The 12,699-nt window shown below is 37.6% G+C and overlaps 1 protein-coding gene across 2 annotated transcripts in view; it reads right to left on the bottom strand.

The window, feature by feature from the left end:
- The window catches only part of LOC145680867 (methyl farnesoate epoxidase-like), a 203,328-nt gene that overhangs the window by 9,395 nt on the left and 181,234 nt on the right, over window positions 1-12,699 (bottom strand). For both annotated transcript variants that reach the window (XM_081752002.1, XM_081752003.1), the window contains 2 exons: window positions 7,195-7,312; window positions 2,655-2,796 (listed from right to left, as the gene is read on the bottom strand). In XM_081752002.1, the coding sequence (XP_081608128.1) occupies window positions 2,655-2,796; window positions 7,195-7,312 (260 nt within the window). The remainder of the gene's footprint in view (window positions 1-2,654; window positions 2,797-7,194; window positions 7,313-12,699) is intronic.

The raw sequence follows: 12,699 nt of genomic DNA, 5'->3' as shown, positions 1-12,699 counted from the left end.
TCAATATTTACATTGCACCCAAACTGTGGTACCGGGCTCGATTTCCCCCCTTACCGGAATTGTTTGCTAAACGGTTTGACTCTTATTCTTATGGAATATTTGGCGTGACTTCAATTTTCGCATTGCACGTACAGGAATATATATTTTCCCATTCGCAGGGAGGGTTGGGTCTCGTCCATCTCCGATTGAAATGTCGAACTTATGTCGAGTTTATACTCGATTTCTATACTGCCGTTGCTACTAATGAATCCTTTACACACCAATAGATACGATGTTTCTGGCCAAGATATAACTTCACTGTTAGCCCCCCGCTTATTAATTTTGCTGATTATTGCCCGGAGTACGTTACTTCATTAACACGTTATTGGACATGCTCCGGTGTGGTTCTCTGCCAACGAGACACAGTTCGCGTACCTTGTTTAACTTCCTTCTCTTGTTGACTTCCGATCAGATTATTCTCCGAATTCCTCACAGAAATCCTCAGATCATATGGTCCAGGTTTGGGCTAATATCTCCACCCCGGTATTACCTTCATATATACAGGTTGAATAGCTTTAAGTTGTTCATCAGTTGGTCCCGACGCGCACTCGTTTATTTGAGATGAATCGTGTTCCTGACCCACTGTGTTCTCTGCGCGCCAAGGAGGATACACTGGCCCATCGGTTCGATCAGTGTATGGGTGCTCCAGCAATCTGAAACTGTCTCACGTCCCTCTTAGTACGCATTTGTCGACGACCTCCACACTAGTTCATAGTGTCACATTTATTGTTTCCGGATTTTCGTTACTACCCAAAGACTAAACACCAAACTGTACTTTTTCTAGTGGCGTTACAATCGTCTATATCCATCGTCATGCACCTTTGCTGGATGCTGGCACCTACTTGGAGTTTATAAAACGTTCTCGCCGAAAGCTCTTTCCCCCGAGTTGGACAGACAGTACTTTAGTCGCTTTTTAGAAATGGTACTACAGTAAGCTCGCTCTTTCTCGTCATGAAAAAAAAAATCTTTGAGTGATTATTGTTGTGAATTTCATGGTTCATATTTCGTGTATCTAAGAACTATTGTATTATACTAAACCCGATGTAAGTCCGTTTCTTGTACACCTATTTGCATAAAGACAAGCACATGAACAATAAAATAAGTAAGTAGGTTAGTGGTTAGCGCATTGAACTTCTATTCGGTAGACTCGGGTTCAAATCCCGGCCAGGCTGAAACTTATGCAATTGTTTCGATTTTAATGCATGATCAGTGTGACAAGCAAGATCTTCTCTTCCCTAGAAAGAAAAAGATTAGAATGAGGAAAATTGGGGAAGGTCTCTCAATGGAGACAGTGATTTACAAACTTATTTCCAGCAGTTGTTCTAGATTTGATATTTTCGTCTACTTTCAAGCATTTTCTGATTCATGTGTGATCAGTGTTTTTATTTCTTTGAATATACAATATATAATTAAATAATACTTTACATACACAGCAATATTGAAATTAACATATGATGTTCATTAGACAACACTCTCTGAACCAGAGAGATTCATCTCAGAATGAAGAAGTGTTTCGTTCGTCATCTACTCATAATTTTACTTGCATAAAGACTTAACTCAGTGCTACCAACTGCTGTCAGTGCCGAGAAAAGTTACGTGTAAAAAGTTGGGTTGCATCTATCTAGGCGTTCTCAAAACTGCAAATGACCTGGATCCCTTAGGGGGAGATACTTTTGTGGTTCACTGTATGTGTTCACTGTGTGTACACATACATAATTATTAACAGAAAAGTATCAATGAGTAGGAAAAAAAGTAGGGAGTACATCATTAGCAGTTGTGTTTATTTTGTTATAAGTTATATTATTTTGTAGTTTAGCTACACTATTTAATGTATATAGTTATAGTTCTGCACAAACATTAAATTTAAGTAACTAATTTAATCTTATGACTGTAAAAGATTAGTCTTTTGCATGATATTCATTTATGAGAAAAAAGAGTAATTTGCCATAAAAGAGTTGAGATAAATTTATAATTTCAAACAGTTACAATACATTCAATCTAATTCCTCGTGCTTAGTGGTTATCGTTACTGATTCATGTTGTGAAAGTAAGAAAAAATATCCAGCGTAAGAAAAAATAAACTGTTAAAGTCACACAATCAAGGAAAATGTCACAAGACTATTGCCGAGTACTTCACGTGAAGCTCCGTCGTCGTCGTTTTCAACTACCACTAACGTACATAGGATTTATTAAATGGTTTATTTGGTTTGCGGTTTAGCGCCCGTCTCCACATCGATGTTACATCAGATGTGGATCTACAGCTTAACCAAGGGCACCGATCCTGGGGGGCGCTACCCAATACTCATGTGGGAACCTCATGTATTTTTATGAATATATATTTTTATATGTACTTTTTATTATTATATGTATTTTTTATGAATATGCTATATTTGGCTTACTTTTAATTCAATTTGTCTTAAAATCCTCATATATGATTTCTTATACCCTTGTCTGCAACCAAACACACATCTGAATGACCCCCAAATTTACAGAGATATTGGCGCACTTGCCCCTGGGCACGTGCAATGTTACCAAATTTATTTTCAGATGGAAAATATCCTTGTGAAAATAATAAATAACGACCATAACACACCTTATCGTCAAATTATAACTTACCCATTCCAAAAGGAATGACATGATCTTCTTTCGTTAATTTTCCACATTCATCTATGAATCTTTCTGGTCTAAATTCTTCAGGGTCTCCCCAATAATCTTTATCCATGTGAACACTTTCTATGTTTGTGAGTACAGCAGCTCCCTGCAAAATGTGGAATACTTTACTGAATGTACGAGAAAGTAAGGGTACTGCTTTAAAATTGAGTTTCCGTTCACACTCATTCAGAGCTTGACAAAAAATATTGATATATATCATTGAATATTATAAATTTGTTAATATTCCGCGTTTTTATAAATACCAAACAGAATATGCTACTAAAAATATAATATTCGGTGGTGTAAGGGTACACGGGTGTTGTGTTCCTCCTCTTTTCATTATGAAAGATGTTTATACAGTTTACTTAAAAGATTGCAAGTAAGTTATTTTCTATTTGTCCCTAAACGTTCTTTGTTCTAAATTAAATACTATTGGATCCCCTACCAATTGAGACAGTTGGGTTTGAGGTTTACTGGTTAACTTTTATGTTTGTGCGAAATTTCCATCTTGTAGGTGCAAAAGTAAGCTCGCCAAAAATATTGAAAATAGCCCTAACAAAAAATATTTTTTTAAAGTTATGACGTCATCACTTCCTATGTCTCGATGCAGGAAGGCGTGAAACCATGTGTAACGTGTTCTACAAAGCCTCTAGACTTGAAGAAACAAAAAAGCCGAAGTATAAATCTTTATTGATTCTATTTTAATCGAATAAAGAAGACACTACTTTAGTACCTAAAAATATGTACTGGAACTCCAAAGGGTTAAGAGTGATACTGTCAATTGGAGCTGGTCAAATGGATGCTTCTTACCTATTGCAGCACAGAGGTAGGATTAAGATCTCCTGCTCGTTGCAATTCGGAGATAGGTGAGGATACTTCTTACCCGTTGCAACACAGAAGTAGAGTTAGAGGAGTTTCTCTCGCCTGTTGTAGTTTGGAGAGAAGGGAATTTCTCTTGCCCGTTGCAGCTAGAGATAGGTAGAAAATGACCAGTAAACAACTGGTGACTCCTGTCTTTAGAAGTCCGCCTATATAGCCAGTCTTTGGAGGGATCGAGGGGATCTTCTTCGTGTTCCATCGGTGGTGATTTCATTCGTCATCCGCTTGCGGTGCTTGTATCGAAGAATGTGGTTTTGTTTACTAATATGAGATGCTTCCAATATTAATTAAGGATATTGCAATATTAATTAAGGATAAGTTGAGTGTTCATTAAAATAAAAGAAGACTACACTAGTTTATTTATATTGTATATGTAAATAAAGTATCTACTGAAAAGTGTTAGTTATATAAAGGTTAATGGGTTTTCATGCTATAAAATGATTCCTTGATAAAGAGATATAAATCTAATAGGCATATCTTTCCAGTGAGAAGATAAGTGGAAATGGAACTGCATGAATGAGTTCAGTTGAAATCGTTGTATGGAGGTTGACATTCACTAGCACAGATGATATGATTCTGACGAGGCATATATGGACTTTGTTCTTCAGTACACTAAAGACTATATCGATTGCTACTTCAAACCGATGATAACTAGATCTGTATCAGATACTCCCAGAAGTGATTGTCCTTCTGAATCTAGGTCACTGAAAACTTTCGTTTATACAGGACAATCTCATACGAAGTCCAAAACGGTCAAGACGTTAGACTTCTAGTGAAAATGGACTAACCCTAAATACGATCGGGACTGTTCTAACGAAAAAGTAAACTCGGTCCATTTAGATAGTATTTCTACAAGACTTCATTGATGAAAGATTGCGGCTGTTTAATAGAGTAGGAAAGATTTTTTTGATATGATTTTTGTTAGTTTAGCGTCCCTTTTAGTAGGGAGGCTATATGAGATGTGGACCTACAGTTTAACGTGGAATCCGAACCACATGAGCTCCCGCTGGGAATCGAACCCAGGTCTCCCACACCAAAGGCGCGTACGCTAAGTAGGAAAGATAATGCTTGTGAAATTGTTTAAGAATAATGAGACAACATAATGTTGCATGTGGAAACATATGATTGTGATTGCTTACGACTGTTAATACTGGGCATAAGAGGATTGAGAGGGGTCAATCCATTCTAAGTGATCAAGCATGTGCCGCTTGACCATCTCCAAAAAATCTAATTTTTTCATGAATGTTTATCCTATATACGAGTACTTCAAAACCACTATTAATTATTTTTTCAATATCGTAGGGTGACTCAGCGGCTGCCGCCATTTTGCGTTTTCTCGATTTTAAGCGTTTACGCTGTTTTGCATATCTCAGCATGTATTTGTCCTACCAAACAGAAAATTGTTGGACGTCTCCAACTTGTCCAGAGCTAAAACCACTGTCTAAACATTTTTGCCTAAAACCACTTAAAAGGGGTGAAATCAAGGCCTATTGTAGCAACATTTTTGGACATTGAAGACATGTTTGGGAAGAGGAAGCAACTGACGTAGAGGTCTGAATTTGTGTGTGCATGTAGTCCAGGGTCATAAGTTTATACTCAAAAATTTACAGACCTGTAGCTGCTCTCAAAGGCCTGAAAAAAATCGGAAATTTGGGGAATTATGCCAATTTGGCACATTTCACTGTCTAATATCTCCAATGGGCCTGAATAAAAAAAATCTGAAACTTTGGGAATAGTTACTCCTTTAGTACACCATAACACACAACAAAGCGCGTTTTGTGTTTTTGAGCGGAAGGGGATCAAAATATAAAGGAATGATGTCATACTCTAGGAGGTGTTTTGTTCACAAATTCAACTGAAAATTCGTTGTTCTGGTGTAAAATAAAATAGGATAAATGGTTAGTCCAGTCAAGGTTCTCAAGCTGGTTTCTTTCCTCTAGTTGTGACTCACTGTCTTACCACACCCACAGTAGCTCTGGTGAAGAATGCCGCTATCAGCAGAAGGCGAGAAAAGTCAAAATGTACACTTGACGAAAAGACCGTAAGTATTCATTGCTCTTGCTGCTTGCTATATCAATGTTATTTTATCATGTTTATTTTTGTTTTAACTGTCAAGTCATGCAGGAGACTGTTGTCTTTCGTTTGATCTACATTCCACAGTCAATGAACACTCATTCTTTTGAAACACTTTAAAATTGCAAGGAGTTGATCAATTTTCTTTATCGTTGCAGGTGATCCATTATGGCACTTACACAGAAGGAACGCATTTAAAATTATGTTAATGATTGGTAGACGAAGTACCAGGGTGATAATTACTGACTTCAATGCCCGGCATCCGGAGAGAATTGTGTTATCGGTTGTGAAAAGTCCACATCACAGTACGCGCCGGTTATCAGCAATACCCGGTGTCAGTCAACGTTCAATCCTGCGTGTGTTCCACACACATTAAAGGCACACGTATAAGATACAGTTACAACATTATCTTTCGGAGAATGACCCTGATGGGCGGTTATACTTTGCAGTATGAGATCTGGATCAGTGCGACAGCAATCCAAACTTCATACGACAGATGTTGTTTAGTGACGAAGCTAACTTTCATGTGAAGGGTGAAGTAAACAAATAGAATCACCGTTACCGATCAGGCACAAAACCCTCCTGAATGGCTCCATGTAAAGCTATTGGTGATAGAAAAGTGATGGTCTGATGTGGGATTTGGGATACAAGAATCGTGGGTCTAATGTTTATTGATAGAACCTTGAATGGAGAGAGGTATCTTAACATACTCCGTGATTATGTGTTTCCAACGTTGTTGAATCCGCAGGGTGATTTCCCAATTTTCTTCCAACAAGACGGTGCACATCCCCACTATGCTACTGGAGTCAAAATGTTTCTGGGTGAACAGTTTATAGGTTACTGGATAGTTAGGAGAGGTCCTATGGAATGGCCACCACGGTTCCCTGATTTCACATCTCTTGACTTTTATCTGTGAGGTCAGTTAGAATTAATTGTGTATGAGGTAAAAATCAAGAAGGTAGACATTATCTGTCGACGTATTGAGGAGGCGTGTGCCTCTGTTGGCTCACAGACCCTTCGAAGTGTGCAGCAGCACTGGCAAAAAAGACTACAATTGTGTATCCAGCACATTGGAGGTAATAATGAGCATATGCTGTAATGCCGACTCTAACAAGTGTCCCAAAATTTAACAGGTCATAACTCCTACACAAATAAAGATATCGCAAAACGAATTACACAGGTGTATTCCTCAGAAAAGGGCAGTGTAAAATGGTATCCGACATGACCTCCATCCATTTGAAAAACGGAATCCAAATCTAAGATGGCGGATTTCAAAAATGCTGGTGCTGTTACCACAGTTCCTATAAGTTGCACCACGACCAACGGACATCCCACACCGAACGAAATTCTGATTCTTCACACTGTTCGACTTTTATAGGGGTGTATTCAGACATTTGCTCATCCTTAGTTATTTAAAGGTATATTTGAATTAATGTAAAACAAATTTTCTTTGCTCGCTTTCAAGTGTGTTTTATTATATAGCGTTTGATTACTGCGGAAACTTTTACCTAAATTATTTTACTCCCTAGGAAATGTAATGTAAAGCTCTTACTTTAGGAATAAAGTAACCTTCAAGATTGGTGTTAATAGTAGCTTTGTGGAGTACGTTAATAGGTAGTACGGTTGAGCGTCTTGTTGCCTCTCGTATAGTAGCTTCAAAATAAGGCATCCTGTAAAGATAGAAAAACTCAGAGTAAAATACAAGACTTAATTTACTGAATAATACCGACTACACACGATAATATTCTGCATCATATACAGAGTGCTCGATTTCACAATGCTTGCACATAAAACCTGGGGGTAAATTCTAAAATACAGTTCGAGACTGTACTGAAGCAGCAACTTGCAACTGCAATTGGTGCCAAGAGTTTGTTAAGTTTGTCATATGCAAATTGAATCATAACACCAACCTAGCAATCCCTTGACACCAACTGAAGTTGCAAGTTGCCACTTCACGTGGTTCACGTAGCTGCTTGTAGGAAAATGAAATGATATTCTTTAGTTTAACGTCCCACGATTATGTTTGCGAGGGTAAGGGAGACATATGGCTAAGGCAGGTGAATGATGATGTAAGAATTAGTGAAATGATAATGTAGGAGTAAACGGGAGTACATTGAGAAAATCCAAGGACACGATGTTGTTATCACAAACTTCCTTGACCGGAGATCGAACTAGGCACCCCACGCAAAAGAGGCAAGCGTTCTAGCACTGAGACACCGTGCACCCCAGCTGCTAGTAGTAGTCTTCTGGTTCCGTTAGACAGCTAACTGGCTCGTTCAGTAACAAGCATGCATCGATCGAGTAGAGAAGACGATAACGCAGTAACAAAAAGCGTTTCTGCGTTCCCCACGTCAACGACTGTGAATGTATTTTATAATTATGTAGCGAATTGAGTATAACACTGCACAATCAACAGCTCAGAACATTCGAAGTATGCACCAACAGCTTCAAGATATCACACTGGCATGTCAGAGAATTTCTTAACGATAATCTATCTCACATTGATCATAAGAGTCCTACAGACCTCGCATTCATCACTTGCCACATTTTTTTAGGGGTTTGTGAAAGACTCCGTTTATGTGCCTCTTGTTTCAACATCTGTAAACAAACTAAAGCGTCGCATAATAACAGCAATGGTTGCAGTAACGCTAGACATGCTCGCACAATTATGGAGAATTATCAAGCGAGTTTGGTAATGGTCTAGATAGCCCAGTCAATAAAGGTTTTTGCAAGGAAAAAATTTGGGTAAAGCTGATTTTCTCCCAAGTGATAGACCACTATGAGGGGAACATTTTCTCAAAAGTCCCCGCCCCTCCCCCTGGAGCTTCTCCCCCCACGCCCCCTCAAAGTCAAAAAATGGGCGTTTTAGAAAATAGGCCATATCTTCAAAACTAATGAACATATTGATATGCTTCTTTTTTTCTCGTAATCTGTGAAATGTGCTCTATAATTTCGTATTCCTTAAAGTTTTTCATAAACCTAATGGTTTCTTGGCAATTTTAACCTAAAGAGTAAAAAATGAAAAAAATCGCCCGCGCTATTTTGTTTTTCCTCTTATATTTCCTTAGTGAGTTGTGATATGGAAAAATGTTTCAAATAAATCTTAAAGACCATAAAATTATCTTTCCAACGGTGTATATATTGTGGGGTTACTCTTAAAATTAACCATGTAGCGAGGTAAGTTTGAAGACGAGCGGGCTCAAATTTTCGCCCCAAATATCAGTCACTATGTTTCATTTCGAAAGAAAAAAAATAATAATAACAAAGCTTTTTAAAAAATAATAAACCACTGCATTGTTAGAAAAGCATTTTTGTTTAGTTCTGCCTCCCCTGTGAAGCTTTAACCCTTACTCTATCCCCATTATCATTCCAAATTTAAAAATAAGCGTTTCTGACAAAAGGTATTATCTCCAAAACTATTCAACACACTGATAATTTTCACATTCTGTTTTATTCTTAAAAAGTGATAACATTATTTTATTTTATTTTCTATTTTTTTATAAATCTAATAATTTCTAGATAAACAAATAAACTATAAAAATTTGAAATATTTTGTTTGCTCTTCCTTTCCCTATTTTTTGCCTTGGATCTCCTCAGTCAATTAGCGTATGAGATTATATCTTTAACATTTTTATTATGTTTACATCTTAATTTTGAACATGTGCGCTATGCTTACTGCAGTATTTTCAACTTAATCTTCCGTAGCTATACAGTATACTATTTAATTTTCGGATGTGATTCTACAAGTTCTTCCTCGGAATAGAAATGTGAATTTAGGCAAGACACCCCATACAGTGCTCACACATTGCAGAGCAATCTATTTTAGTTATTTTACATTTACAGTATTGCCTACATTCTTGCTTACACGAACATGATATTATGTACAGAAGCTCGTCTGGTGCAAATGGCTTAAATGTGGGAATAGGTTTCAATGTCCTTTTGGAGCGTCCGTTTTCTTTAATTATTTCTATCCTCCAACCCCATTCTGTGTCAGAAAGTTTATTTCCTAACCATTTCTGTGCTTGCAAAAATACTCTGAGCGAATGTTCATTACACGCTTCAGAATTTGGAGGTAGTTTGGCCAGTCAAAGTTAGATCTTAGTGAACTTTTCTTTGTGAAAGACAAACATCTGTGGTATCGGGCCTTATTCAAATTTGAGTATTTTCCCAAATCATACAAAGCCAAAACTAATTTTTCACCTGTAGATAATATTTCTCCTTTAGGTTTTGAAATATCAAAAAAAAAAAAAAAAACACTCTGGTCCAGTTTTGAAATTCCGGTGATTTGAGCATATCTATTACTTTTAATTTGCCCATACCATAAAAACACGATGTCGTGTCACATCCTGTAAACGCATAACAGAACAAAAGTAGTTGTCGGCAATCTCCAAACTTTTCAATGTTTCGATCCTGAAGTACCGTGTGTTCGGAGTCACACCACCTTTCTCTTTACAGAAGTAAACAGAAGCACTTTCTTTCTCAGGTGACAAAGCAGTAAGTAAGACTACCAGGTCAGTATCAGATCCTACAACAATAACTTTTGAAGCAGTTTTCAACTGTTGAATGGCCGTCATTATAATGTCAATATCTGCGTCTTCCTCTGCTGTAATTACAACCAATCCCCGTTTCACGAGTTCAGACCCCAGAGCCAACGATAATCTCTTCTTATTGTTTCTATTACCTAAGAACTCGTCTTTTCCCGTGACACAGACTGCGTTTTGACAAAAAATTATGTCTTGTGAAGATTTTTTCGCCGCTCTCCTGTTTTGTTCTTCATTTTCGTGGTAGGCTCACTAGGGTAACCATCAAAAACAACGATAGATTTTTGACCATATTTATTAAGAACATGTGTACAATAGTTCTCTAAGACAGCTCCAAAGGTACAATTTTTTGGCCATGGCAGATGGTGAAGAAGAAACAATCCGTCTACAATATATGTTGCATCCTTTACATCTAGTTCTTCGATGATTCCTTCTTCAAAAACCTTCATCTTTCCTACTTGCCTTTCCGCCTGATTTTGTACCTTTTCGAAGAGAAACTTCGTCAAACAGAGCTGGTTGGCGTACCGCCAATTCATATTCGAAACATGTCTTTAATTTGCTGGCGCTATCACAGGCACACAATATCCGATTAAAAAGCTGTTGAGAATTGATATTGACCTCTTTTGATCTTACTCTTGCTGACTTCTGTGCTGCCTGTGTCTTCACCATATCTTTTCTGTGCAGTTTGAGTTCTTGGAAATTTTTACCTTTAATTTTGTTCATGGTAGACAAACCGACATCGTACGCTTGATCACAGTTTATTGAATCATCACAAACAAACCCAGTGGCCAAAGAGACCAGTTCATCAGACAACTTTGTAAAAGGATTGTGTTCCTGTAACCAAGCTGTAAACTTCTGTAAGTCTGACAAGTCTTTCTTCTTTCTGGATTCTCGTAGTTACACGTGCTGTTCGCTAAACTGCATTGCTGTTCCGAAAAGATCTTCTACAGCCTCATGGACTTTGAGCAAGAATGGTGTTCCAAGTACCCATTTTGAAAGAGTATTGTCAGTAATGCCACGGCCATGTGTCAGTCCTCCAACAGATTTCATGGGTCGCATCAAATCTTGTTCTATGCACATATCACACCACGTTCCTGACCAGTACTTGCCTTTCCGCCTAATAGTGAAGAATCCTTTCTCCTTAAAAAGAACTAGTTCTTGATTTGTGAGTTTTGATTCAAGTTTGCACATCTCTTGTGCATACAAGTGGGCGGATTTAGCATAGGGGAGATGTCCGGCAGCATGAAAATATGGGAGAATTCGAATTATTGTATTCATATGTAAATCCCAGTTTCCTGATTTTTCTGCAAAGATAAACAGCATTATAAGGTCAATGCACCTAAGGAGATTAACCCACAGCTTAATTGTTCTGCTTAAAGTTATAATTTCCTGCAAGAAATCGTTAAATTTGCTCAAAGCTTCTTTAACAGCTGGTTCTTCTAGAACATCTTGCTCATTAAAACTCTTTTCAAGAAGATCTTTAGAAATATTTTCCAAATATGCAAGAGAGCCATTTATTTCAGGAAAACTGCTCTTCATCACTTTAACAATCGCACAAGCAGTAAGGCTATGTGCTCGGACAGCTCTTGCGTATGCGTGACCATTCAAATGTGGTTCACAGTCAGTTTACCGAAAACTGTAGCCCATAGGTCTTCCAAACCACTCCCCTCCATTATCTTTCCAATAGCACCCATAAAAGACATTAATAGATGGAATCCTCCTAGCCTCAGAATAATTTTTGACACTTCACTGTTGGGATTTGCTGACGCTACAATTTCAACCGCCTTTAAAACCAATGGTTGATCGAACGTAACAATACAGACACGGCGTTGCTTCTGACATTGTTCTGCAGCATAACTGAGAGAAGAGAAAATTGTTGATGGATTGCTAGGATTCATGTTTATAAAGGGAATTCCTAATATATATGTATCCTCACAATCTTCTCTTCTACTCATTACGGAGGTCATGAATCCATTCTACCCAGGCTGCATTATCTGCGCCTGCAATCCACAAAACATTCATTGGAAATATGGGATGTACCGTTCGACATTCAATTCCTCTGGTAACTTTCAAGTCATTAAAATCTTTCACAAAAATATTGGAGAGCCCACTACGGTGACTTTTTTTGGCATACGAAAGAATACGAATAGTTTCAGAATTAAACGTTCCCAACGGAGTTCAAGTCACATCCACTTCTGTTTTAACACATTTACTTAGTGTTATGCATTTTATCCCTCCATGATATTTGAGGCGAAAATTTGAGCCCGCTCGTCTTCAAACTTACCTCGCTACATGGCTAATTTTAAGAGTAACCCCCACAATATATACACCGTTGGAAAGATAATTTTATGCTCATTAAGATTTATTTGAAACATTTTTCCATATCACAACTCACTAAGGAAATATAAGAGGAAAAACAAAATGGCGCGGGCGATTTTTTTCATTTTTTACTCTTTAGGTTAAAATTGCCAAGAAACCATTAGGTTTATGAAAAACTTTAAGGAATACGAAATTAT

The sequence above is a fragment of the Thermobia domestica genome, chromosome 3 (genome assembly GCF_964235325.1).
Source record: "Thermobia domestica chromosome 3, izTheDome1.hap1.1, whole genome shotgun sequence".
Taxonomy (NCBI): Eukaryota; Metazoa; Arthropoda; class Insecta; order Zygentoma; family Lepismatidae; genus Thermobia; species Thermobia domestica.
This window is presented reverse-complemented; position numbering and strand designations above follow the sequence as displayed.